This window comes from Chiloscyllium plagiosum, unplaced genomic scaffold (assembly GCF_037043375.1).
Source record: "Chiloscyllium plagiosum isolate Xiang-an unplaced genomic scaffold, Cpla_swu_hap1 HiC_scaffold_22, whole genome shotgun sequence".
NCBI lineage: Eukaryota > Metazoa > Chordata > Chondrichthyes > Orectolobiformes > Hemiscylliidae > Chiloscyllium > Chiloscyllium plagiosum.
Genome location: NW_028270160.1, coordinates 14,361,738 through 14,385,064, shown reverse-complemented (window position 1 = coordinate 14,385,064; position 23,327 = coordinate 14,361,738). Strand labels below are relative to the sequence as shown.

The following is a 23,327-nucleotide window of genomic DNA, read 5'->3' as shown; positions in this document are numbered from 1 at the left end:
GGAGGAATTATTCAGCAGATTATCTGCCGGTTATCCGGTTACTCCTGGTGTTATTCTGGTGTGTGGTAACATGACTGCCATGTTTCTTACATTTGCAAATGATTCCGGTTTAAAGAGGTGCATCGTCGCTTTGGAATGTGGCATGGTTTCTGCAAAGTGCTGGGGAAATGCCCGTTGCTTACCTGGTGCAGTCCATGATGGTGTGCAGGCGATGTGCAATGGTCAGCACAGTGCAGTCTGTAAACTCCTTCCGGATGGTGGTCTGGATCAGATCGTCCGTTTCGAGATCGATGGCTGCTGTGGCCTCATCCAGAACGAGGATCTTGGATTTCCGCAGGAGGGCTCTGGCAAGACAGAGGAGCTGTCGCTGGCCTACACTGTGGGCAGGAGGCAGCATCAGATCAACAACAGACAGAGCCCAGAAGGAGGTTCATAGACACTTGTACAAATTGGGCATTGCACCAAACGTGCATTTTTAAATTCTTCCATGGGATATGGACAATGCTTGCCCATCCCAAATTGCCATTGAACTGATTGGCTAGTTCAGAGAGCTAGTTAAGATATGGAGGTGCCAGTGTTGGACTGGGTGATAACCTGGTATTGTGTGACTTTTAACCTAGTTAAGAGTGAGCCACTTTCCTGTGGGTCTGGAATCACATGTTGTCCAGAGCAGGTAAGGATGGCAGGTTTCCTTGGGCACCAGATGAGTTTCCACAACAACTGATGGTTGTTCACCAATCACCAGGATGTTTTTTTTTCCCCCAAATTCCACACTTAATTCAATTTTCATCAGCTACCATGGTGGGATTTGAACACACATCTCTCGGTTTCTGCATTAGTAGCTCAGTGACACCCCATACGCCACCATCTCCCCATGTAGCCTGTAGTCAGCTGTGTGATGAGAGAGCAAGGGAGCAAAGTTCCACCCACTGACACACTGTCTTCCTGTTTATCGTAGAGATGTACAGCACGGAAACAGACCTTTCGGTTCAACTCGTCCATGCTGACCAGACATCCCAACCCAACCTGGTCCCACCTGCCAGCACCCAGCCTAAAATCATGAGGGGCATGGATAAGATAAATAGGCAAAGTCTTTTCCCTGGGGTGGGGGAGTCCAAAACTAGAGGGCAAAGGTTTAGGGCAAGAGTGGAAAGATATAAAAGAGACCTAAGGGGCAACTTTTTCACGCAGAGGGTGGTAAGTGTATGGAATGAGATGCCAGAGGAAGTGATGCGGGCTGGTACAATTACAACATTTAAGAGGCATCTCTTTCTCTTTCTGTCTCTCTCCCTCCTCTCTAAATCTCTTTGTCCATGTGAATCTCTCTCTCTCTCTCTCTCTCTCTACCCCCACTCTCTCTTTCTCTCTTCCTGTCTCTGAGAGCCAGGCAGAGAGGGACAGAGCTATTGACTGTTTCCATCTCCGGTTCACTGTCAGATGTTTCACATTAGAGCGTGAACTCTAGGTTCTGGTTCTACAACAAGATCACTTCCGCACAACAACCAAGAGCTGCTGTCATCCTCAGTCCTGAGCCAGTGACCAGCCGATCAACAATGTACCTGAGGTTCTCGCCTCCCTCGGAGACCTCGTGCTGTAGCTTGTCAGGTAAATTGGCCACGTACTGTTTCAGATGAGCCAGCTCCAGTGACCGCCACATCTCCTCATCGGTGTGCCTGCTGAAGGGATCCAGGTTCATGTGGATTGTGCCTGAGAATAACACTGGATCCTGGCAGCAAAACAATCGTGAGACTTTGTCAGTGAACACTTACCCTCTGCAGAGATGTGTGGATGTTAAGTATAGATTCAGTGGGCCGGTTGGCCCCCTTCCACACTGTAGGGATTCTATGTCCTTACTGTAGCTATTAGAATTGTTTAGCAAATGCTCTTCAGTAACATGTCCCCCTTTCCAGCAATACCTTCCAGCCACCAGCACACTACAACCTCGAGCAGCCGATCACATTATGGACTAGTAATCAAGCTACACATCACCATAGGACCAGCTCTGAAGCACAGGAGCTCATGTGCTGTAGGAATGAGAGACTCATGTTGTCCACCCTGCTTTTCATAGAAACAGGGTAAGGCCATCTAGCCCCTTGAATTGTCACACTGTTCAATCTGATTCAGAGCCCACCCTCTGCCATGGTACAAGGCCCTTTGATACCCTCACCCAATAAACATCTGTCAATCTTGACGGAATTCTCCCATCCTTGCCCCCAGTGAATGGCTTCCATTTGGGAGGCAATTATTCTGCGTTTTCACTACTGTGTGTGAAGAATCACTTGCTGACCTCTCTCCTAAAGTCCCGAGAAACAGTCATACAGGACTCGAACACATTAACTCGGTTTCTCTCCCCACGGATGCTGCTGAGTTTCTCCAGCACTTTGTGTTCTCAGTTCAAATCTCCAGCACCTGCAGGGTTGTGCCTTCCGAATGAAGGAGCTGGTCTAATTGTAAGGTTACAGCGTGGGATCGCTAGGGATCATTGGTTTATTTTGGATCGAGGAAAGAAGGAAAAGTAATTTTAAAAAATGTTAATACTAGTAAAACCTCACTGTTCTACAAGAACAGGGGAGTTCTCAATGGGAGTCCTGCTCAATACCCATCTCCCACATAGTGTCACTCAGGAACAAGTGTCAGTCAAAGGGAGCAAAAGTCTTGTTCACAAACTCATCCATGTACCTGAGGAGTGTACCTGGTGGTTACTTACTCCCTGTGGTGGGTACATTTTTTTTTAGGAGCTTTTACCCTTCATGGCTGTATTTCTCTGTGTGGGATCTTACAGCGTGCAAATCAGGGAGTCGCGTTTCTCTACAGCGATAGCTACATTTTCAAACCCTTTCGGACATTCTGAGGCGCTACAGAAATGCAGCCTTGCTCCGTTCTACCTGTGGGATAATGGAGAGTTTCTGCCGCAGGTCGTGCAGCCCGATGGTGGAGATGTCCACTCCGTCGATGAGGATCTTGCCCCCGGCTGACTCAAGGATGCGAAACAGACAGTTGGCCAGCGAGGACTTCCCGGCGCCTGTCCTCCCAACAATGCCAACCTGTATCAGAGCAAGAGAGACAGATGTCAGACACACAGCTGTCTGAGGAGGAGTGTGGGCACTCAGTTTAACTTCTGAACAAATGCCAAAGTGCTTGAGGTAAGCAGATGTTTTTAAGAGTCTCCCCAGGCTGGAAGGGTAGTACCACAGCTCTGAGTCCCACGGGCAGGTTTTGCACTGTGTCCTTTCCATGCTGCTCAGTAAGGTTGGTGCTCAATTTAAAGTTCTGATTGTCAGGAATGGAGAGACAGCTTTAAGTGAAATGACTACGTGAGACTTAGGAGTCAATCTGAAAGTTGGAATAAGAACTAAAAACATTCTCAGAATCTGGAATAAAAACCCAGTCTATAGGCAATCATGTGACCATTGTCGATTGTTCCATTGGATTCACTTCTGTCCCTTAGAGAAGGAAATCTGCCACCCTTACCGGCTCTGACCTACGTGTGATTCCAATCCCACAGCACCATATTCCACTCTTAACTGCCCTTTGGGAACTAGAATGGGCAATACAGACTGGTCTAGCCAGTGATGCTCACATCACATGAACAGATGTTTTAAAAGTGGGAATAATTTCTACTGAGCAGTGTGGCTATAAGACTGGACTGCCCTCAGTCCCTTCTCCCCCCCCCCTCTCTGAAACTTCCTGCCCTCCTCCCAAACCCAGACCTCGTGGTACAGGTTCAAACCTCAGTACCTGAGTTCAGTTTGTTAAGAATGGTCATTTACATTAAAAGCCCTGGATAGTAAGTGGTGACCATGGATATTCCACTGTGTGGGGCAGCTCAGTTTTAATGGACCAGCTAAGAGTTTATATTAAACATAGAAAATAGGTGCAGGAGTAGGCCATTCAGCCCGTCGAGTCTGCATCACCATTCAATACAATCATGGCTGATCAAGCAGTCTCAGTATCCCATTCCCCTTCATCCCTTTAGCCTCAAGGGTCACGTCCAGCTCCCTCTTAAAAACATCTAGTGAACTGGTCCCAACAGTTTCCTGTGGGAGAGAATTCCACAGGTTCACAGCACTCTCAGAGAGGCTGCCCAGGAGAGAGGATCAACAAAGAGATAGCTTCCTGGCTGTTTGGAGGGGAGAGTATTAAAGACGTGATTAGGAAGAAAGGGGAGGGGAATTCAGTTATTGTGTGTAAAATAATTTTAGCGTTTCACACACATTCTAAAGGAATACCAAAGTTGAATTATTAACAAGCCTTTCTAATGTTTCTTTTTCTCATGATTCCTGGCCATGTTTGTTCCCTTAGAGAAGGAAACCTGCCACCCTTAACTGGTCTGGCCCACATGTGACTCCAGTCCCATGTAGGATGGTAGGGTTCAGAAAAGATTCACAAGGATGTTGCCAGGGTTGGAGGGTTTGAACTACAGGGAGAGGCCGATAGGCTGGGGCTGTGCTGGAAACTCACAGCCGATCAGGCAACATCTGAGGAGAGGGAGAATTGATGTTTCTGATCTGCAGTCTTCACTTTCGCAAAGTTACAACAAACCTTTTCAAAACACTGGTTAAATCTCAGCTGTGGTTTTAGAAAGTAGTGATGCAGAGGAGATTTACCAGAAAGTACCAGAGGCCTGAGTAAGTTGGGATTGTTCTCCTTAGGACAGAGAAAGCTAAAATGAAATTTAACCAAGAAGTTCAAAATTAAGAGGCATTTCGATCGAGTAATTGAGGAGAAACCGTTCCCAGTGGGCTGGGTATGTTTTACAGGAGGCTCACATGTTGAAGGTAGCTCGCAAGAGAATCGGACGATAAGTTGAAGAGATTTCCTCAAACTTGCTGTAATCTGGAATGTGCTGCCAAAAAGAGCAATGGAATTTTCAAAAGGCAATGGGAGAAATCCCTGAAGGAGAAACCGCTTGGGTGGGTGGTCAATTGGCCTCCTGCTAAGCTGCAAAAGAGTCTCATTATTTCCACTTTAATTTCACTTTCACTTTGGAAGAAATAACAGGAATGCAGAGTACTGGGTTAAGGTTAAAATTCTTAGCCATGTAGATGAACAGAGCGATCTCGGTGTCCATGTACATAGATCCCTGAAAGTTACCACCCACGTTGATAGGGTAGTTAAGAAGGCATATGGTGTGTTGGTGTTTATTGGTATGGGGATTGAGTTTCAGAGCCACGAGGTCATGCTTCAGCTTTACAAGACACTAGTAAGGCCGTACCTGGAGTATCGCATGCAACTCTGGTCACCACGTTATAGGAAGGATGTGGAAGCTTTGGAAATGGTTCAGAGGAGATTTACCAGGATGTTGCCTGGTATGGAAGAGAGGTCTTATGAGGAAAGGCTGAGGGAACTGAGGCTGTTTTCGTTGGAGAGAAGAAGGTTGAGAGATGACTTAATCGAGACATATAAGATAATCACAGGGTTAGACAGGGTGGAGAGTGAGAGCCTTTTTCCTCAGGTGATGAAGGCTAACACGAGGGGACATACCTTTAAATTGAGGGGTGATCGATTTAGGGGTAGTTTCTTCACTCAGAGTAGTAAGGGTGTGGAATGGCCTGCCTGCACCAGCAATAGACTCGCCAACGTTAAGGACATTTAAATGGGCATTGGACATACATATGGATAATAATGGAATGGTGTTGGTTAGATGGGCATCAGATTATTTTCACAGGTTGACGTAACATTGAGGGCCGAAGGGCCTGTACCGAACTGTAACATTCTATGTACCTTTTCATTTGGCTGAATTTCACAGGTGATCCCATGTAGCACCAAATCCAGCTCAGGTCTGTAACGAACCTTGTAATCCAAGAATTTAATCTCCCCCTTGTTCGGCCAGCTCTTTTCTGGCTGATGGTCAGTGGTCCAAGGAGCCTGAGAAGAAACAATTTTATTTTCACTTTAAATTGTTAAAGACAGGTCCTTTACACCACACACTGCATCCGAAAGGCTAAGGGCATTGTGGAAGACCCCACACCCCCCTCACTCAGCTCTTCTCCCTGCCGCCATCTGGCAGAAGATACCGGAGCGTTCGGTCTCTCACGGCCAGACGTGCAACAGTCTCTTCCCCCCCAAGCTATCAGGCTCCTTAACACTGTCTGATTGGACTCTTTACCACCTGTAATTCTTTGCATGAGTTTGAATTGCTGCGAGAAAAATGTCTATTATTTATCACGCTTCTGTAACTTGTGTGTTTTGCATTTCTTATGCACTTTATGCAGTGTACAAGTGTGTAGTTTGTACTGTCCATGTAGCACCCACGGCCCTGGAGAAACACTGTCTCGTTTTTACTGTATCAGTTGTATATGGTAGAAATGACAAAAAAAAGCTACACTACTCTCTTTATGCACCTTTTTTCTAAGATTGCAATTGCTTCTCATGACTGTTGTGGAGAACTGGTCAGAAGGAGTGTTGTGGGTGTCCCCACGTAAGTGTCCCTTTGCTTCTAATGTTATCCCATATCCCAACACCCGAAATCTTCACTGAGCGATGGGGAGGTGTTGGAGCAGTCAGTCTGACTACTGCCCGAAAGAACTTACATTTTGATGAAGGGCGTGGAGTAGTGTTCTGGAGCTAATAGTTACATCTCAATCATCATAATGTAGAACGAAAACAATTGAAGCAGCCACGATTACATGCCTGTGTGCTCTAACTACTGTTAGTCACCTTCTGACAATGTTTAGTGGCACCGCTGAAGCAGGTGGGACTTGAGCCTGGGCTTCCTGGCTCAGAGGCAGGACACTACCACTGTGCTGCAAGAGCTCTCTCTGTATGCTGTATGGTGGCTGTATTGAAGCATTTCCAGTCTCGTCTCTAACGGTGGGGTATCGATCCCACTGCGGCTTCCCTATTGCAGGGGCTTCACTCCCACACATCCCCACCCCGCACCTCTCCATCTCCGTATCCATGGTACCTCATTGTCCAGCTCGGTGTATTCTGAAACCCTCTCCACAGCCACAATGTTGGTCTCCAGTTCCGATGTCTGCCTGACCAGCCAATTCAGTGCCTGGGTTACCTGACGAAGATGGGAGAGAAAAACAGTTTCTGTAAGGACAAACATCCCAGAGGCAGACAGCAGCTCAGCTGACAGAGTGACTACAGTCACCAACTACTCTCTCAGTGCCCACCATCTCAAATACATCAGGTCAGTGCCTGTGTTACCTTTATACTGTTCAATGATGGGTCTGTGTCTGTGATTCCCCCACATGGTGACGGGATGGGGGTTTATGTCTGTGATTTGCCGACATGGTGATGGGACAGGGGTCTGTGTTTGTGATTCCTCCACTTGGTTACAGGATGGGGGTCTGTGTCTGTGATTTCCCCCACACAGTGATAGGACGGGGGTCTGTGTTTGTGATTCCTCCACTTGGTTACAGGACGGGGGTCTGTGTCTGTGATTCCTCCACACGGTGGACTGGGTGTCTGTGCCTGTGATTCCTCCACAGAAAGCCAGGATTTGGGCCAATGTCTGAGATTCCACCTGCAGTGTGATAAACCTGTGATGTCAGAAATACTGGGAACGCCAACAGTGGTTACCCAACCCCAGTTGCCCTGGACCAGATGTAGTGTAAGAAGGGTGTGAAAATTGCTTGCCCTTTCAACTTCAGGCTGCTCAACTGTAACATGGGCAAGGGAAGACACAGGGAACTGTTAGTTCCCGGGAATAGGATCATAGAATCCCTACAGTGTGGAAACAGGCCCTTCGGCCCGACAAGTCCACACCACCCCTCCGAAAAGTAACCCACCCAGACCCATTCCCCTACCCTATATTTACTCCTGACTAGCGCACCTGACCTGCACATCATGGGCAGTTTAGCATGGCCGCCAATTCACCTAACCTGCACATCTTTTGGACTGTGGGAGGAAACTGAAGCAAACCCACGCAGACACGGGGAGAACGTGCCAGCTCCAGACAGACAGTCACCCGAGGCTGGAATTGAACCTGGGTCCCTGGTGCTGTGAGGCAACAGTGCTAACCACTGAGCCACCGTGCTGCTGGTTGAATCCAATGCAAGATATTTAGAAATGTTGGAACAGTTGAGTCCAACAGACCAATCTGTGTTTACAATGGGAAACACTATGGCGGTTTACTCACATTCAGTGCGTACGAAATAGACAGACCGACCAGACCACTATCCAAACTGCCTCTGGATATAACAGCAAACAGTGCAGCGAAAAACACCACGAAGTTACCAAGAAATTCCAAACGGATTGCAAGCCACCTGCATGGAAACACACGGTGATGGTCACATTACAAACACGGTCCACAAACCACCGACACATTCGGGCTAAATATTGAAAATCCATCTCTCTCAGCTTCTAAGAATATTGAATACATGTCCTGAAACTGGGCTTTTGAAAATATTACAGACTGTCATCTCAAAGCCCACCCACACGGGCAGCAGGTAATCAGGAAGGTGAATGGAATTATTTCAAGGGGGTTACAGTATACGTGTAGGGAATACTTACTGCTACCGAACAAGGTGCTGGGGAGACCACAGCCGGAGTACTTTTTTTAGAAATCGAATTAGAATCCCTACTGTATGGAAACAGGCCTTTCAGCCCAAACAGTCCACACTGTCCCTCTGAACAGTATCCCACCCAAACCCATTCCCCTACCTAATGCACCTGGCCAACACATCCATGAACACTAAGGGCAATTTAGCATGGCCAATCCACCCCACCTGCGTATCTTTGGAGTGTGGGAGGAGACCAGAGCACTCAGAGAAAACCCACGCACACACAGGGAGAATGTGCAAACTCCACACAGACAGTCGCCCGAGACTGGAATCAAATCCAGGTCTCTGGCACCGTGAGGCAGCAGTGCTAACCACTGTGCCACTCTCCTTTTGTGGGCAGCTTTGGTCCCTTATTTAACAAAAGATATCATTCGATTGGAGGCAGCTCAGTAAAGGTCTACTAGGATGAACCTCATATGGAGGGATCATCTTATGAACAAAGATTAAACAGTTTAGAATTCTATTCATTGAATTTTGAAAAATTAGAGACTATCTCATTGAAACATACAGGATTCTTAAAGGGCTTGACACAATAAATGCTGAAAGAATCTTTCCCTTCGTGGGAGGGTCTAGGACCAGAGGGCAAAGGCTTGGAATAAAGGGGCGCCAATTTAAGACTGAAATGAGAAGGAATTCCTTCTCTCAGGGGGTTGTGAGTCTTTGGAACTCCTTGCCACAGAGAGCTGTGGGGGCAGGGTCCTTCTGTATATTTAAAGCTGAGAGAGACAGATTCTTAATAAATTGGGGAATCAATAGTTACAGAGAAAGTGTAGGAAAGTGGACATGAGGTATGTTGGATCAGTCACCATCCAATTGAATGACAGAGTAGGCTCGAGGGCTCAAACAGCCTTCTCCTGTTTCCATTTCTTCAAGTGCTTTTGATCTTATGGCATTATCTAGGTGTCAGCGTGGCTCACCTGGTAGTCACTTTCACCTCTGTGTCAGAATATTGTGGGTTCAAATAACGTTGCAGAGACTTGCACACGCCTAGGCTGCGTGTTGCTGCACTGTCAGATCAAGACCTACCTTCTTTTGTCTTGCCTTGAAAACTAAATCCAACTGTTAATCTTGCCCCAGATTCCATCGACTTCTTACAATGAAGAAAGTTGACATGATATTTTATTACAGTATACAAGGCTATGAGGGGTTTTAAGCAGAGGATGTAGATTTTAATGGGCAAAAGAACAGAAGGAGAATTTTGTTTTGATGCAGCGAGTTGTCGTGATTTGGAATGCATTGCCTGAAAGTGCGATGGAAACACGTTCGCTCAGAACTTCCAAAACCCAATGGGATAAGTAGCAAAACGGAATAAAACACTTGCAGAATGTGGGGAGAGAAGGGATTTGGACCGACTGGTTAACTCTTTCAAAGAGCCAAATTGAGAGTGATAGGCCGAGTGGCCTCCTTCAGTGCAGTGGTGCTAGTTGTGTTCCAGTTCGCTCTGTGACTCCCAGTGACTGTGGCAACTAGTTGGGGTTGTCTGGAGTTGTAGATAGTGATGGTGGAGGCTCCAACATCTCACACAGGTACCCAGGACTCTCTCCCATTCTTACCACCAGCTGCTGGCGTGAGTCCGACAGATGGACAAGTTGATACTCCACCTGTTTCACCATGTCATGAAAACACCTTCCTTCCTGGAGTGGAACTCAAACCCAGAACATCTGACTCAGAGGCTGTGGCACTACCCACTGCGGCACTGGATATAACCTTCTCTGTCATAAGATCCTATGACTAAAGGAATGTTCTTGCCGGATTGCACAATACAGTTAGTGTCTCGCTCTAATATAAATGTCAGGAAAAGTATGCGCAAACGCAGAGGAAGGAGTTGCATACCTGTTCGAAACAATCCAAGCAAAGACACATTTCTGATTTTCATTAATGATTTTCTCATTGTCTGCCAGGAAGCGAGCCTGATGTCTGTACGCTCGGATTACTGGCAAACCCAAGATTGTCTCACTGAAGTGAGAATAGATGGGCGACCGGGTCACGGAGTCTAAACGCCGAAGTTGCCGCGATGTCACGACATAAAAGATCTGCAATGACAAGTGGATGCTCCAGTCAATAAACAAACGCAGGAGGTCAAGCAGCAACAGACTGAAACCCCATGATGTAGCTTCAAGGTCCCAACTACAACCGAGCCAAGGTTTACCACAGAGCATCAACATTTCATGAAGGAAGAGTCTAAGCACTAATAATCCTCTTCCTCATCAATCGCTCTCAATGTTCAATCTTGACAGGCCCGTTTAATCACCCTCTATATTTTTCAACTACAAGTAAACCTCCTCTACTCTTAAACTGAAATTAAAGCCTCCTCTACTCTTTTAAACTGAAAGTAAAACTCCCTCTACTATTTTAAAGTGAAAGTCAAGCATTCTCTACACTGCGCAGGACAGGGATGGCAGTGTAGTTGAACCTGTGGACAGTGATTGTATTCTGCACACGGATCTCTGGTAGTTTCGGTACAGAAACAGATCATGAGCCCAACCAATTTATTCTCCATACAAGCCTCTCAATCCCACTCTAAATGTTCCATCTCAATGGAATAACCTGTATGATAGTTTTTTCCATGTGTTTAGCAAGTTACAGTCAACTCTATTTCTACTGCATGTCTCAGCCACACTATGTGGTAATGAGTTCTATGCCACTCTCTGGATAAAGACAGTCCTCCTGAATTTCCTATTGGATTTCTTAGTCACTTTCTCAAATTCTCGATTCTAAATATTGCAGAAGTGGAAGCTGTTTTTTTACATTGAGTGTATAAAATCCCTTCCATAACTCTAAAGCTTCAATCAGGACACTTCACCACATCCACTGGCCCCTCCAAAGCTCAGTTAGTTTTCTTCTAGCTAAACCAGACCCGGCCTCTAAGCCATTCTTCCTGTTTTTTCACCTTCATTTCAATATCTCTGGAGAGAGGAACAGACAACATTTCAATCCAAATACTTATTCAGGATATAGAGGAGCTGGTGTTGGACTGGGGTGAACAAAGTTAAAAATCAAGATTGGGACACAGACAGACTCTAACCTCACACCTTTAATGCTTTGTCTGAGCTGAGATGTCACCTTTTATTATAAAACTTTAAGTTATCTCAAGAAGGTGACTTAAAAGAAGTTCTAGTATTTCTATATTAATGAACCGAAACCAGCAAACACATTCTAAAATATGAAAGACTTAACAATTTAGGTTTGTTCGATATACCATTTCAGTTGCATGACACTAATCTATTGTTATAAATTCTGCTTATCCTACTTCACAGCCACCTGATGAAGGAGCAGCACTCTGAAAGCTAGTGCTTCCAAATAAACCTGTTGGACTATAACCTGGTGTTGTGGGATTTTTAACATTATTCAAGATTGGCTTCAGCCTCAATGAAATGTTTACTCTGTTTCTGTCTCCAGAGACCTGATGAGTACCTTCAGCACGCTCTGTTTGTATCCTCCTCTGACTCTATTTTCAAGATTATGCTGCCTTATTCTAAGCTTCCTGTCAGAAGAAAATAAATTCAATCATCCCAAACACCAGGCTTTATTTAATTGAGCAGTTCCTAGTCAGATACATCGAGACACCATCCGGCCAACATTACCTGGATGAAATAGTAAATGACAACTAGTGGGACAATGACGATGGTAAAATAAGGTGTAGCCAGGCAAATAACGGCCAAAGTGCCAAGCACGCCAAAGAAACAGGACAGCCAACTCCGGAATGACATTGGAATAGTTTCGTCGATGGTATAAATATCCTGCACAGGGAGAGAAGCAAAACTCGTAATTAAGACCAAAACTCTCCTTCCTCTGGGTTGGATTCACTTCATTGAGAAGCATGCAGGGCTGATTGAATTAAGCTGTTTCCGACAATCTGGAGCACCTACCTGGTTGAATGGTCAGAATCTGTATCTACCAGCCAATGTATACATTTTGTAATTGTACCTACTCCACCCTACCTGAATGTTCTCATACCACGTAAGAAGGGATTAGAGCAGTTGACCACAACTTGGGTTTTAATGAGTGTCTTAAAGGTGGAGTGATTTGGAGATGCTGGTGTTGGACTGGGGAGGACAAAGTTAAAATTCACACAACACCAGGTTATAGTCCAACAGGTTTAATTGGAATCACTAGCACTAGGTGATCACAACGACCTGATGAAGGAGCAGCGCTCCGAAAGCTAGTGCTTCCAATTAAACCTGTTGGACTATAACCTGGTGTTGTGTGATTTTCAACTTTAAAGGAGGCGAGAGATTTGAGAAACAGAGAAGTTAGGGGAGGGAGTTGCAGAGTATATGAAAGTATGTAAACAGTGACAAGGATAGCAGATACATAGGGACACCACCAACCGCAAGTTGCCCCTCCAATCTTGACTTGGAAATATGTCACTGTTCCTTCAGTGTCACTGGGTCAAAATCCTGGAACTCCCACTCTTATGGCATTGTGGATCAACCCACAGCACATGGACTGCAGCAGTTCAAGAAAGCAGCTCACCCCCACCACCTCCTTCAGGCAATAAATGGCTGTTGAAGGCCACATCCCAGGAAACCAATTGTTTAAAATCCTCTTCTCAAGAGGACAGAAAATAATGTATTGATGTTCACACTGTGTACAATCTGGCAGTCAGCTGGAAGAAGAGAGGGAGTGAATATCCCGGTCAAACATGGGACAATCAGAACCAGCAGCTTGGTCACTGAAGATGCTAGGGAGCTAACAGAGAGCAGTCATACCTTGGAAAACCTATTGATGATCCTCCCAGTTGGAGTGGTGTCAAAGAACAGCATGGGAACGTGGAGGATGTTTTGCAGTAAGCGCGAATGCAAGTCCCTGGAAGCGACAATGGTCCCTCCTGCCATCAGAAATACTCCAAGGAGCACGAAGACAGCTGAGGAAATCAGGAAAACAACAAGCACTTTTATCATCTCCAACTTAGAGAGAAGGAGGTTGAGAGGCGACTTAATAGAGACATACAAGATAATCAGAGGGTTAGATAGGGTGGACAGTGAGAACCTTTTCCCTCAGATGGTGATGGCTAGCACAAGGGACATAGCTTTAAATTGACGGGTAATAGATATAGGGCAAATATCAAAGGTAGTTTCTTTACTCAGAGAGTAGTAGGGGCATGGAACGGCCTGCCTGCAACAGTAGTAGACTCACCAACTTTAGGGGCATTTAAATGGTCATTGGATAAACATATGGATGAAAATGGAATAGTGTAGGATACATAGGCTTCAGATTGGTTCCACAGGTCGGCACAACATCGAGGGCCGCAGGGCCTGTACTGCACTGTACAGCTCTACGTTCTCTGTTCTAACTTCTCCGGACCTTTACAGGGGCAGGATTCAGTACCTCGAACCTGCTCGCCCAGTCAGTAGAGCACAGCTAATCTTTTTCTTAATCTCAGTCTACTCTCAATTCCCTAGCCCTTAGTATTAGGAATCTTGATGTTGTAATTTGCAGCTGTCATCCAGCATTCTGCAGGGAGAACAGTCCCTGATTCGTACTTCACTGTGTGTAAACAAATGCATCTTAACATCACCTCAAACCCTAAAACAAAGCAAAATACTGTAGACCACTGGGAAAACTGAATAAAATCAAATAGTGCTGGAGAAACTCAGCACGTCTGGCAACATCAGTGGAGAGAGAAACAATCAACATTTCGCAGCCAATTATTGATCTCCGAAGGAATGTTCACTCTGTTTCTTTCTTCACAGACCTGCTGAGTTTCTCCATTAGTCGCTTGTTTGTATCCTCCCTGAATGGTCTGATTCTATTTTCAAATTTATGCTGCCTTGTTCTAAGCTTTGTGTCAAAAGAAAACAGATTGAATTATCTCAAACACCCCAATTTGATCCTTTTGAGGGAAATCAAGTATAGGCAAATGGAACCAGTCCCATTTAGCAAACCTGGTTGGCACGGGCGAGTTGGGCCAAAGGGCCTGTTTCCGATCTGTATCCATCCATCATTCTAAGAAATATATGCCTTATCTGTACAACATGCATTGATCACTGGGGAAAACAATGTATGGCTGGGCAGAGCCGACACAGATTTACAGAAAATTGTGCTTGACCAATCTTTTGAATTGATGGGTCACGTGGAAAGCGCCAGAGCCAATCAGCACACAGCAAGTTCACTCAAAAGAACATTGTTACAACAGTCAGATTATCTGATAGTTCGGGGATACATATTGAGGGGAACCACTCCACTGTCTCCTGCAAAATAATGTCATGGGTCTTTACACAAATGGGCGTGAGCAGCGAGCCCTGGGACAGGGGAGGTGTTGGCCTAGTGGTATTATTGCTGGATTGTTAATCCAGAGACCCAGGTAATTTTCTGAGATCCTGGGTTCAAATTCTGCCACAGCAGATGGTGGAATTTGAATTCAATAAAAATCTGGAATTAAGAGTCTAATGACAACCATGAATCCATTGTTGTGAAAAACCCATCTGGTTCACTAATATCCTTTAGGGAAGGGAACTGCCATCCTTCCCTGGCCTGGTCTACGTGTGACTCCAGACCCACAGTAATGCAGTTGACTCTTAACTGCTCCTCTGGGCAATTAGAGATGGGCAATAAATGCTGCCTAGGCAGTGATACCCTCATCCCATGAATGAATTTTAAAAAACAGTGCATTGGCTGTGATCCCTGGTACAGTGTGTGGAATGCAAGCCCCAGAGCTGTGCACAGGCAGCAAGTTCCAGGCGGAGACAGGCATGGGGGGAGGCTGTCCTGGAAATTACCTCAGAGCAGCCGAGTGCCGGTAGGGAGTGGTCTGGCGCTTGGAGCGGAGCGAGGATGGCTGTTGGACTGGGGTCTGCCGCAGGCAGTCAGACTATGTGTGGCGTCCCCGTGCTGAGCTGCTGCACTATAATGTCTATTTGAAATTTCCCACCTTCCTGTAATGTCAACCCTTAATGATGTCCCATCCTGAACTTAATTTTGAACTCTGTAAGTAATACAACCACTTTCATTCCTCTGCAGTGTCCAAGAATTGCATCTTGGTACTTGTACCTAAAACGTCACCATAAGAAGACAGACAATATAACATCTTTTCACTTTACTCCTGCAATGGAGTGCACGTGACAATCAAAGGATACTGTATTGTAAGATGAGACAATACAGCCCAAAACACCGCACCACCAACAATGTTGCTCCCCTGCAGTACTGCACCAATCCCAACTGGACTTGGTGCTTAAGTCTCAGGAGTTGGGTTTGAGTGCACAACCTTCTGATTCCAAGGCAAGAGTTCTGTCCCTGAGCCACAGCTAACACCATAAAATGCTAGAAAGTTCCAAATCTGTCTTTTAAGAAGATAAAAATCAAGTGAAGTAAATCAATAGTGCGGAGCTTTTTTATGGAGTTCATAAGGAAGGATTGTTGATGAGGAAGGCGGGATGGAGGCTAAAGAGAAGAGACAGCTTTCTGAGAATTGGTGGAGGAACCAGAGAAGGAGAATTGGTGAGTTGTGATGAAATGGAATGTGTTCCCTTAAAGGGCAATAGAAGCAGATTCAAACGTAATGACTTTTGAAAAACAACTTGGATAAATATTTCAAAAGGAAAATTTTACAGGGCACTGAGCAAAAGCAATGTGGATGGAAAATGGTTGAAGGCAGGTGAGGTACCTTTCAAAGAGCGACAACACAACCACAGTGGGCCGAATGGCCTCCCGTCCTGATGTAAGGTTCTGGGCCGCACGGTTTCAGGCGGGAAACTTCAGTTGTCTCAAGTAGCAGGCAGCAAGGGTGACAAATGAGGAGATGCCAATCAGCGACCAGTGTTTTTGTCGCTCCTTCATCCCGAGTGTTGAACCAAGAGGCACTCACCTTGTGCGACGCCCAAAACACCGAAGATGCCAAGCCGCTGATCACGCTCGGATGCTGGGTAGGTGGTGTTGATGTAGTGGCTGGCATCATTGGTCCAGTCACTGAGCCAGAGGTTCTGCCCAATGGTTGCCACGTTCTGGGTGATGTACGACAGGATTATCAGCAGTGAGTACCACCAGCCAATAGCACGGAGGTATTTCCAGTAGATTGAGAACTTCACCTGCCAATCAAAACAGAACCCCAAACAGACCAATCAGTACAGGTAACCTAGTCACATGGTCACTCTTTACCCTTTGAACTTTAGGAATCAAGGGATAGGATGATTGGGTGAGAAGTTGAAGTTAAGGTCAAGGATTAGCTGGTCATCTTGCTGAACAACAGCTGACTCCTCATTCTGCTAAAAATTCTTATGCAGCTGACAAACCTATGAAAAAGTTGGTTTCTCAGCCCAATTGTTTAGTTGCCCTCCTTACCATGTCAGCTCTTTGATGTGCAATGCTATGGGCTTCAGCATCATGGAATCAGCAGCACAGAAGGCCATTCAGCCCACTGTATCTATGCTGATACTACATTTTCAGCAGGATCTAACTAGTTCAATCTCACCTTGTTGCCTTTCCCCTTATATCTTTTTACAGTATCCCTAGTGTTCTAGAGCCAGCATAATTCCACAGCTGAACTAATTCAGAGTTGAACTCATTTGGAGCTGGGATGTTCCAGAGTTTAGCTATTCTGACCTTTAACTGTTCCAGAGTTTAACTGCTCCAGAGTTTAACTGCACCAGAGTTTAACTGTTCCGGAGTTTAACTGCTCCAGAGTTTAACTGTTCCGGAGTTTAACTGCTCCAGAGTTTAACTGCTCCAGAGTTTAACTGTCCTGGAGTTTGCTATTCCAGTGTTAAACTGTTTAATAGTTTAGCTGTTCTGAAATGTAATAGTTCTGGAATTTAGCTATTTTAGAGTTTAGCTGTTCCAAAGTTAAGGGTTTAATCATGTTGGAGTTTAATTATTCTGGAATTTAGCTCTTCAAGACTTTTGCTGTTTCAAAGTTAAGCTGTTCCAAAGTTAAGCTTCCAGCATTTAATCATGCTGGAGTTTAATTATTCTAGAGTTTAGCTGTTCCAGAGTTTAGCTGTTCTGGAGTTAATTGTTCTAAACTTAAGCTTTTCTGAAGTTTAATTATTCTGGAGTTTAATTGTTCTGGACTTTAATGTTCTGGATCTTGGATATTCTAGACTTTAGCTGTTCCAGAATTTAATAGTTTTGGAGTTTCGCTGTTCTGGAGTTTAATTGTTCCAGAGTTTAATTATTCCAAAGTTTAGCTCTTCCATAGTTTAGCTGTTCCAGAGATTGACTGTTCTGGAGTATAATTGTTCCAATGTTTAGCTGTTCTATAGTCTCGCTGGTTTGGAGTTGCCTTTGCATTGCATCTCGTTCAGAATTATAGAATTTAAACCAGAACATTTATAAATGGGCAATCCTCTTATGATCCATTCACGGGTTGGTTCAAGAATGCAAACTCACCATGTGGCAGAACTGAGAATAACCTAAACCCCTCACTCTGAGCAATAGTCTTCAACAATTACCACCTTGCCCCGTCTGTAAAGAAGAGACCATCCTGACAGAATGGTTTTCTTTGATCCTTGGTCTGTATGGGCAATGCCTTTTAATCTTCTACAGTTCCTGTGTGCAAGTGACAGCTTACCTTGCCTGTTTCCATAGTTTCTTTCTCTATCAGTTTCTGGCCCTTCACCATTTCCACTTGCCCTTCCTTCTGCGACACCAGGTCCTTGTCCATCTTGGCCTTCTTCAGAGACACTCTAATGCTGCTCTTGCTAAAGGAAGGATCAGAGAGAGAGAGTTTAAACTGAAGATCTCCTTCCTTTAACCTCTCGCTGATTACTCAGCCAGTTGGTGAGCTTCTCACTCTCTGAATTTAGCCAAACTAACCAACAGAACCAAAGACAAAATCCTAATTTCGGTTGCAGAATCTCAGGATCCCTCAAAGCACTTCACAGCTGCTGAGGTGCCTGAAGCCCCAGCAGTCAATGTGAATCCTGCTGGGAGCAGTGTGCTAATGGCCAAGCCATCTGGTCATGTTGCTGAGGGATAAATAGTGTCCCTGGACATCAGGGCAAATCCTGCTGGTGCCTCACCTGGCAGGGTGGACAGGAGCTTGGTCTCATTGGACAGATGGCACATCCAGCAAGGCAGCACTCCCTCAGCACTGCACTGAGAGTGCCAGTCTGAACTTGGCACCACTCCCTGGAGTGGGACTCACAACCATGACCCCTGAGAGGAGAGGATTAGCTGGCAACTTGCTCCTTGTTCCTGTAACTCCTCCTAGAATGGGAGCGCACATACATACGTACACACACACATATATATATATATATATATATATATGTTGTGAATGTGTGTGTGCACGCATGTGTGAGAGAGTGTGTGTGAATGTGTGAGCGTGAGTTTGAGTGTGTGTGTTGTATGGGGGTTAGTAATGTGAGTGTGTGCATGAATCTGTGTATGTTTGAGTGTGTGTCTGTGTGTGAGTGCATGAGTGTGTGTGTCTGTGTCAATGAGAGTGTGTCTGAGTGTGTGTGTGTGTTTGTGTCAATGAGAGTGTGTGGCTGTGAGTGTGTGTATGTCAATGTGTCAGTGTGAGTGTGTGTGAATGAGTGTCTGTGAGTGTGTGTCTGTGCATGTGAGTGTGTGAGCATGTGTATGTCAGTGTGTCAGTGTGTGTATGTGTGTGAGAATATGAATGTGTGTGTGTATGAATGAGTGTGTCTGTGAGTGTGTGTCTGTGCATGTGAGTGTGTGTATGTCAGTGTGTCTGTATGCATGTGTGTATGTGAGTTTGTATGTGTGTGACTGTGTGTATATGTGTGTTGTGTGTGTGAATCTGTCTGTGTGTGACTATATGTGTGATTGTGAGAGTGTGTGTGAGTGTGAGGATATGTGTGAGTGCGTGTGTGTCTGTCTGTATGTGTGTGACTGTGTTGTGTATGTGTCTGTGAGAATGTGTGTCTGTGTATGTGTGAGAGTGTGTGCGTGTGTGTCTGTGTGTGTGTGACTGTGTGTGTGTTGTATGTGTGTGATTGTGAGTGTGTGTGTCTATGAGAGTGTGTGTATGATGTGTGTGTGAGTGTATCTGTGAGTGTGTGTGTGTTGCTTGTACATCGGGATACATTAGTTGGCGTTGGATTAAATGCTTTGAGAAATGAAAGCCGTTTTCATTGTTGCAGACTCCTCGTTGTGCAGCTGCAGAGTTTAACCTGCACATGTCAGATAGAGCATTATCCCCAAGTGATCAGAGGACAGAAAGAGGCCATTCAGCCATTCTGCCTCTTTTAAGATCAGTCCCACTCCCCTATTGTTTTCCCACACCATTGGCAATACACTCCATGTGTTGGTTGCATTTCTGAGATTGTGAAATACAAATGATGAAGTGTTAACCCCATCGTTCACACTGCTGAGCAGGTTTTATTGAAGATTACCTCCACTTCCTGCTTCTAGCCCGTTCACTGTTCTCCCGCTTCAGACTCAGTGTTATCGCCTCACCCGGATCCACATCCACTTGAGAGACTTGATCATCACCCGGTGTGAGATCTTCCTCTGTCACCACGTTGACTGAAAGCAGACAGGATACTGACTGAAAACTCACTGAAGGTGATTCAGCCGATTGAGCCCAACAACCCTCTGATTTCTCTGTAATCCTCCAAGTTATTTTTGTAATTAAAGGCGCTACATAAATTCAAGCTGTCATCAGCGATTTGGCATGGAGGGAGTGGTACGCAGCGATTGGAGGTTAGACGGTTCACTATTCAAAGCTAAAAGAAAGAAAAAGCTTCAAATATACTGAATGACCCAGCCGAGACAGGAAGGACTTCCACATTCACTACTCTCGGAGAGAAGAAATTCCTCCACATTTCTGTCTTAAATGCCCCTTACCCTGGGATAACACCCTCTGCTCCTAGACTCTCCCACAAAGATAGAATAGAATCCCTACAGTGTGGAAACAGGCCTTTCGGCCCAACAAGTCCACACTAACCCTCCGAACAGTATCCTATCCAGACCCATTCCTATTACCCGACATTTACCCCTGGCTAATGCACCTAATCTACACATCCCTGAACACTATGGACAATTTAGCATGGCCAATTCACCTAACCTGCACATCTTTGGACTGAGGGAGGAAACTGTGAAACTTGAAAGGGTTCAAAAAGATTTACAAGGATGTTGCCAGGGTTGGAGGATTTGAGCTATAGGGAGAGGCTGAACAGGCTGGGGCTGTTTTTCCTGGAACATCAGAGGCTGAGGGGTGACTTTATAGAGGTTTATAAAATCATGAGAGGCATGGATAGGATAAACAGACAAGGTCTTTTCTCTGGGGTCAGGGAGTCCAGAACTAGAGGGCATAGATTTAGGGTGAGAGGGGAAAGATATAAGAGACCTACGGGACAACTTTTTCAGACAGAGGGTGGTACGTGTATGGAATGAGCTGCCAGAGGAAGTGGTGGAGGCTGGTACAGTTGCAACATTTAAGAGGCATTTGGATGGGTATATGACTAGGAAGGGTTTGGAGGAATATGGGCCGGGTGCTGGCAGGTGGGACTAGATTGGGTTGGGATATCTGGTCAGCATGGACGGGTTGGACCGAAGGGTCTGTTTCCATGCTGTACATCTCTATGATTCTATGACTCTATGGAGGAAACGCATGCTGACACGGGGAGAATGTGCAGACTCTCCATTGTTACAGAGTCCTAGAGCAAAGTGGGTTTAAATTCGGCCGAGGCTGGAATCGCACCTGGGTCCCTGCCGTTGTGAGGCAGCAGTACTACCCACTGAGCCATCGTGCCACCCATAAGGGGAAACAAGCTCCCCACATCTAGCCTGTCAAGCCCCTGATTAACCTTAATTAGGTCTCCTCTCAATCTGTGAAACATCAATGAGTACAGGCCCAGTCTACTCAATCTCTCCCCTGAAGAAAATCCCTCCTTACATGGATCAGCCAAATGTTACTTCTCTGGGCTTCTGTTGCATGCCACTGCGATCCCCTCCCCTCTCCCAACACTACCTCCACTCCACCCCCTTCTTATCACATGGTCTGCTATTACACACAACCCATTGTTAGCCACTAATCATCCTCAGCAGCAGCTATTCATTCTCCTAGCCAAATGGTTATCCGCACCTTTGCCAGTCCAATTGTTGTCTCTCTTTGGCTTCAATCTCCACCTGTTGTTTACTCCATACCCCCCACCTCCCCCCCCCCCCCCCCCCCCACCCTCTCTTCTGCAAAAAAAATGTTTTCCTCGCTACCATCAGTACTGAGGAAGCAGTCACTGGCCCTGAAATGGTAACTCCACGATTGCTGCCAGATCTGCTGAGCTTTTCCAGTGAACCTTCAGTGACCTCTGGTTAACATCGAATCGCAGGGTATTACTTTGCTGAATAGGTTCCCATTGTGTGTCGAAAGAAGTAACTAGGGTTAAATGTATTGCAGAGAATCTCGACCGGGGCAGGAGGAATAGGTTTAGTGAACTGAGTGCCATTGTCCATTCTCTCAGTTATCGCACTCCCTACACTAACCGTGCTGTGACTCCAGCCTGCCTTGGTGAGAGCTGTCCTTATAAGACTGTCCATGTGCATGGAATTGTTGGTATCCCTGTGGGAATTGTAAAGGCGGGAAATTCGACTGCCGACTCCATACCTGTTGGCTCTCCCTCCTCACTGTGACTCCCTTCTCCGTAGGTATTCAGAAAGTCTGCAAATGCTCCCCTGTTCGCCCTCAGTGTTTTGTACGAGCCCACTTCAGACACTTCGCCGTTCACCAAAACCACAATCTCATCTGTTTGAGGCAGAAACGTGACTCCGTGAGTCACGAGAATTCGAGTCTGTTTGAAAAAACACAGATCGTCAGAGCATCGTGTAGAATTCTGCATGGAAATAGGCCATTTGGCCCAGCAAAACCATGCCAGCATTGATCCTCTTTCCAAACCCACTTTGTCTCAGACTACCCTTCTGTACTAACCAGGAATTCTCCAGCTGGGGGCGCTGATGAGATCAAGGGGCCACTGGTGTCTGGCAAAACCTTTGGAGCAGTTCTGGTCGGGGACGCTCTGAGAGGCGGTGACGTGAGAGTTTCACCAAGGTTGGGAGACCCCATGTGGGGTGTGAGACTGCTTTGACTCCAGACACCCCATTCAATCCCAAACCCAAACTGCACACCTGCCAAGGCCTGTTCCCACACAGCTCAGTGATTAGCACTGTTACCTAACAGCAGCAGGGACCCAGGTTTGATTCCAGCCTCAGGCAACTATCTTTGTGAAATTTGCATATTCTCCCTGTGTCTGGATGGGTTTCCTCCCACAATCACAAAAATGTGCAGGTTAGGTGGATTGGCCATGCTAGATTTCCCATAGTGTCCAGGGATATGCATGCTAGGTGGATTAGCCAGGGGAAGTGTAGGGTTACAGCAATAGGGTGGATCTAGGTGGGATGCTCTTCACTTGATGGGCCAAACGGCCTGCTTCCACACTGTAGGGATTCGATGATTCTGTTCCCAGGGGTGGGAGTAATACAGGAGAAAGTGAGGTCTGCAGATGCTGGAGATCAGAGCTGAAAATGTGTTGCTGGAAAAGCGCAGCAGGTCAGGCAGCATCTAGGGAACAGGAGAATCGACGTTTCGGGCATTAGCCCTTCTTCAGGGCTAATGCCCGAAGAAGGGCTAATGCCCGAAACGTCGATTCTCCTGTTCCCTAGATGCTGCCTGACCTGCTGTGCTTTTCCAGCAACACATTTTCAGCTGGGAGTAATACAGGGCAAAGACATCCTGATGTAGGGCAAAAGGCCAACCTACAGGACAGCTCCAGAATATTCCGGCCAGTGACCCATTGTGGCTTCATTCTCGCTGATGTGTTTGTCTGGCTTTCCCGTAAATGCATCTATATTAATCACCACAATTACTGTGCTTGTAGTCAGAGAGGACAGTGAGATGCATTCACACGTCAT

At 45.9% G+C, this 23,327-nt stretch overlaps 1 protein-coding gene across 4 annotated transcripts in view; it reads right to left on the bottom strand.

Moving 5' to 3' along the window:
* abcc2 (ATP binding cassette subfamily C member 2) overlaps positions 1-23,327 on the bottom strand; it is a 72,076-nt gene that overhangs the window by 2,362 nt on the left and 46,387 nt on the right. For 2 of the 4 annotated variants that reach the window (XM_043712956.2, XM_043712957.2), the window contains exons 19-31: positions 22,027-22,210; positions 19,814-19,946; positions 18,022-18,151; positions 16,321-16,540; positions 13,226-13,380; positions 12,098-12,253; positions 10,347-10,546; positions 8,090-8,216; positions 6,908-7,009; positions 5,725-5,868; positions 2,886-3,044; positions 1,560-1,726; positions 183-377 (exon numbers count right to left, since the gene is read on the bottom strand). In XM_043712956.2, the coding sequence (XP_043568891.2) occupies positions 183-377; positions 1,560-1,726; positions 2,886-3,044; positions 5,725-5,868; positions 6,908-7,009; positions 8,090-8,216; positions 10,347-10,546; positions 12,098-12,253; positions 13,226-13,380; positions 16,321-16,540; positions 18,022-18,151; positions 19,814-19,946; positions 22,027-22,210 (2,072 nt within the window). The remainder of the gene's footprint in view (positions 1-182; positions 378-1,559; positions 1,727-2,885; positions 3,045-5,724; positions 5,869-6,907; positions 7,010-8,089; positions 8,217-10,346; positions 10,547-12,097; positions 12,254-13,225; positions 13,381-16,320; positions 16,541-18,021; positions 18,152-19,813; positions 19,947-22,026; positions 22,211-23,327) is intronic. The other 2 variants (XM_043712958.2, XR_015760876.1) reach the window with 2 other exon arrangements.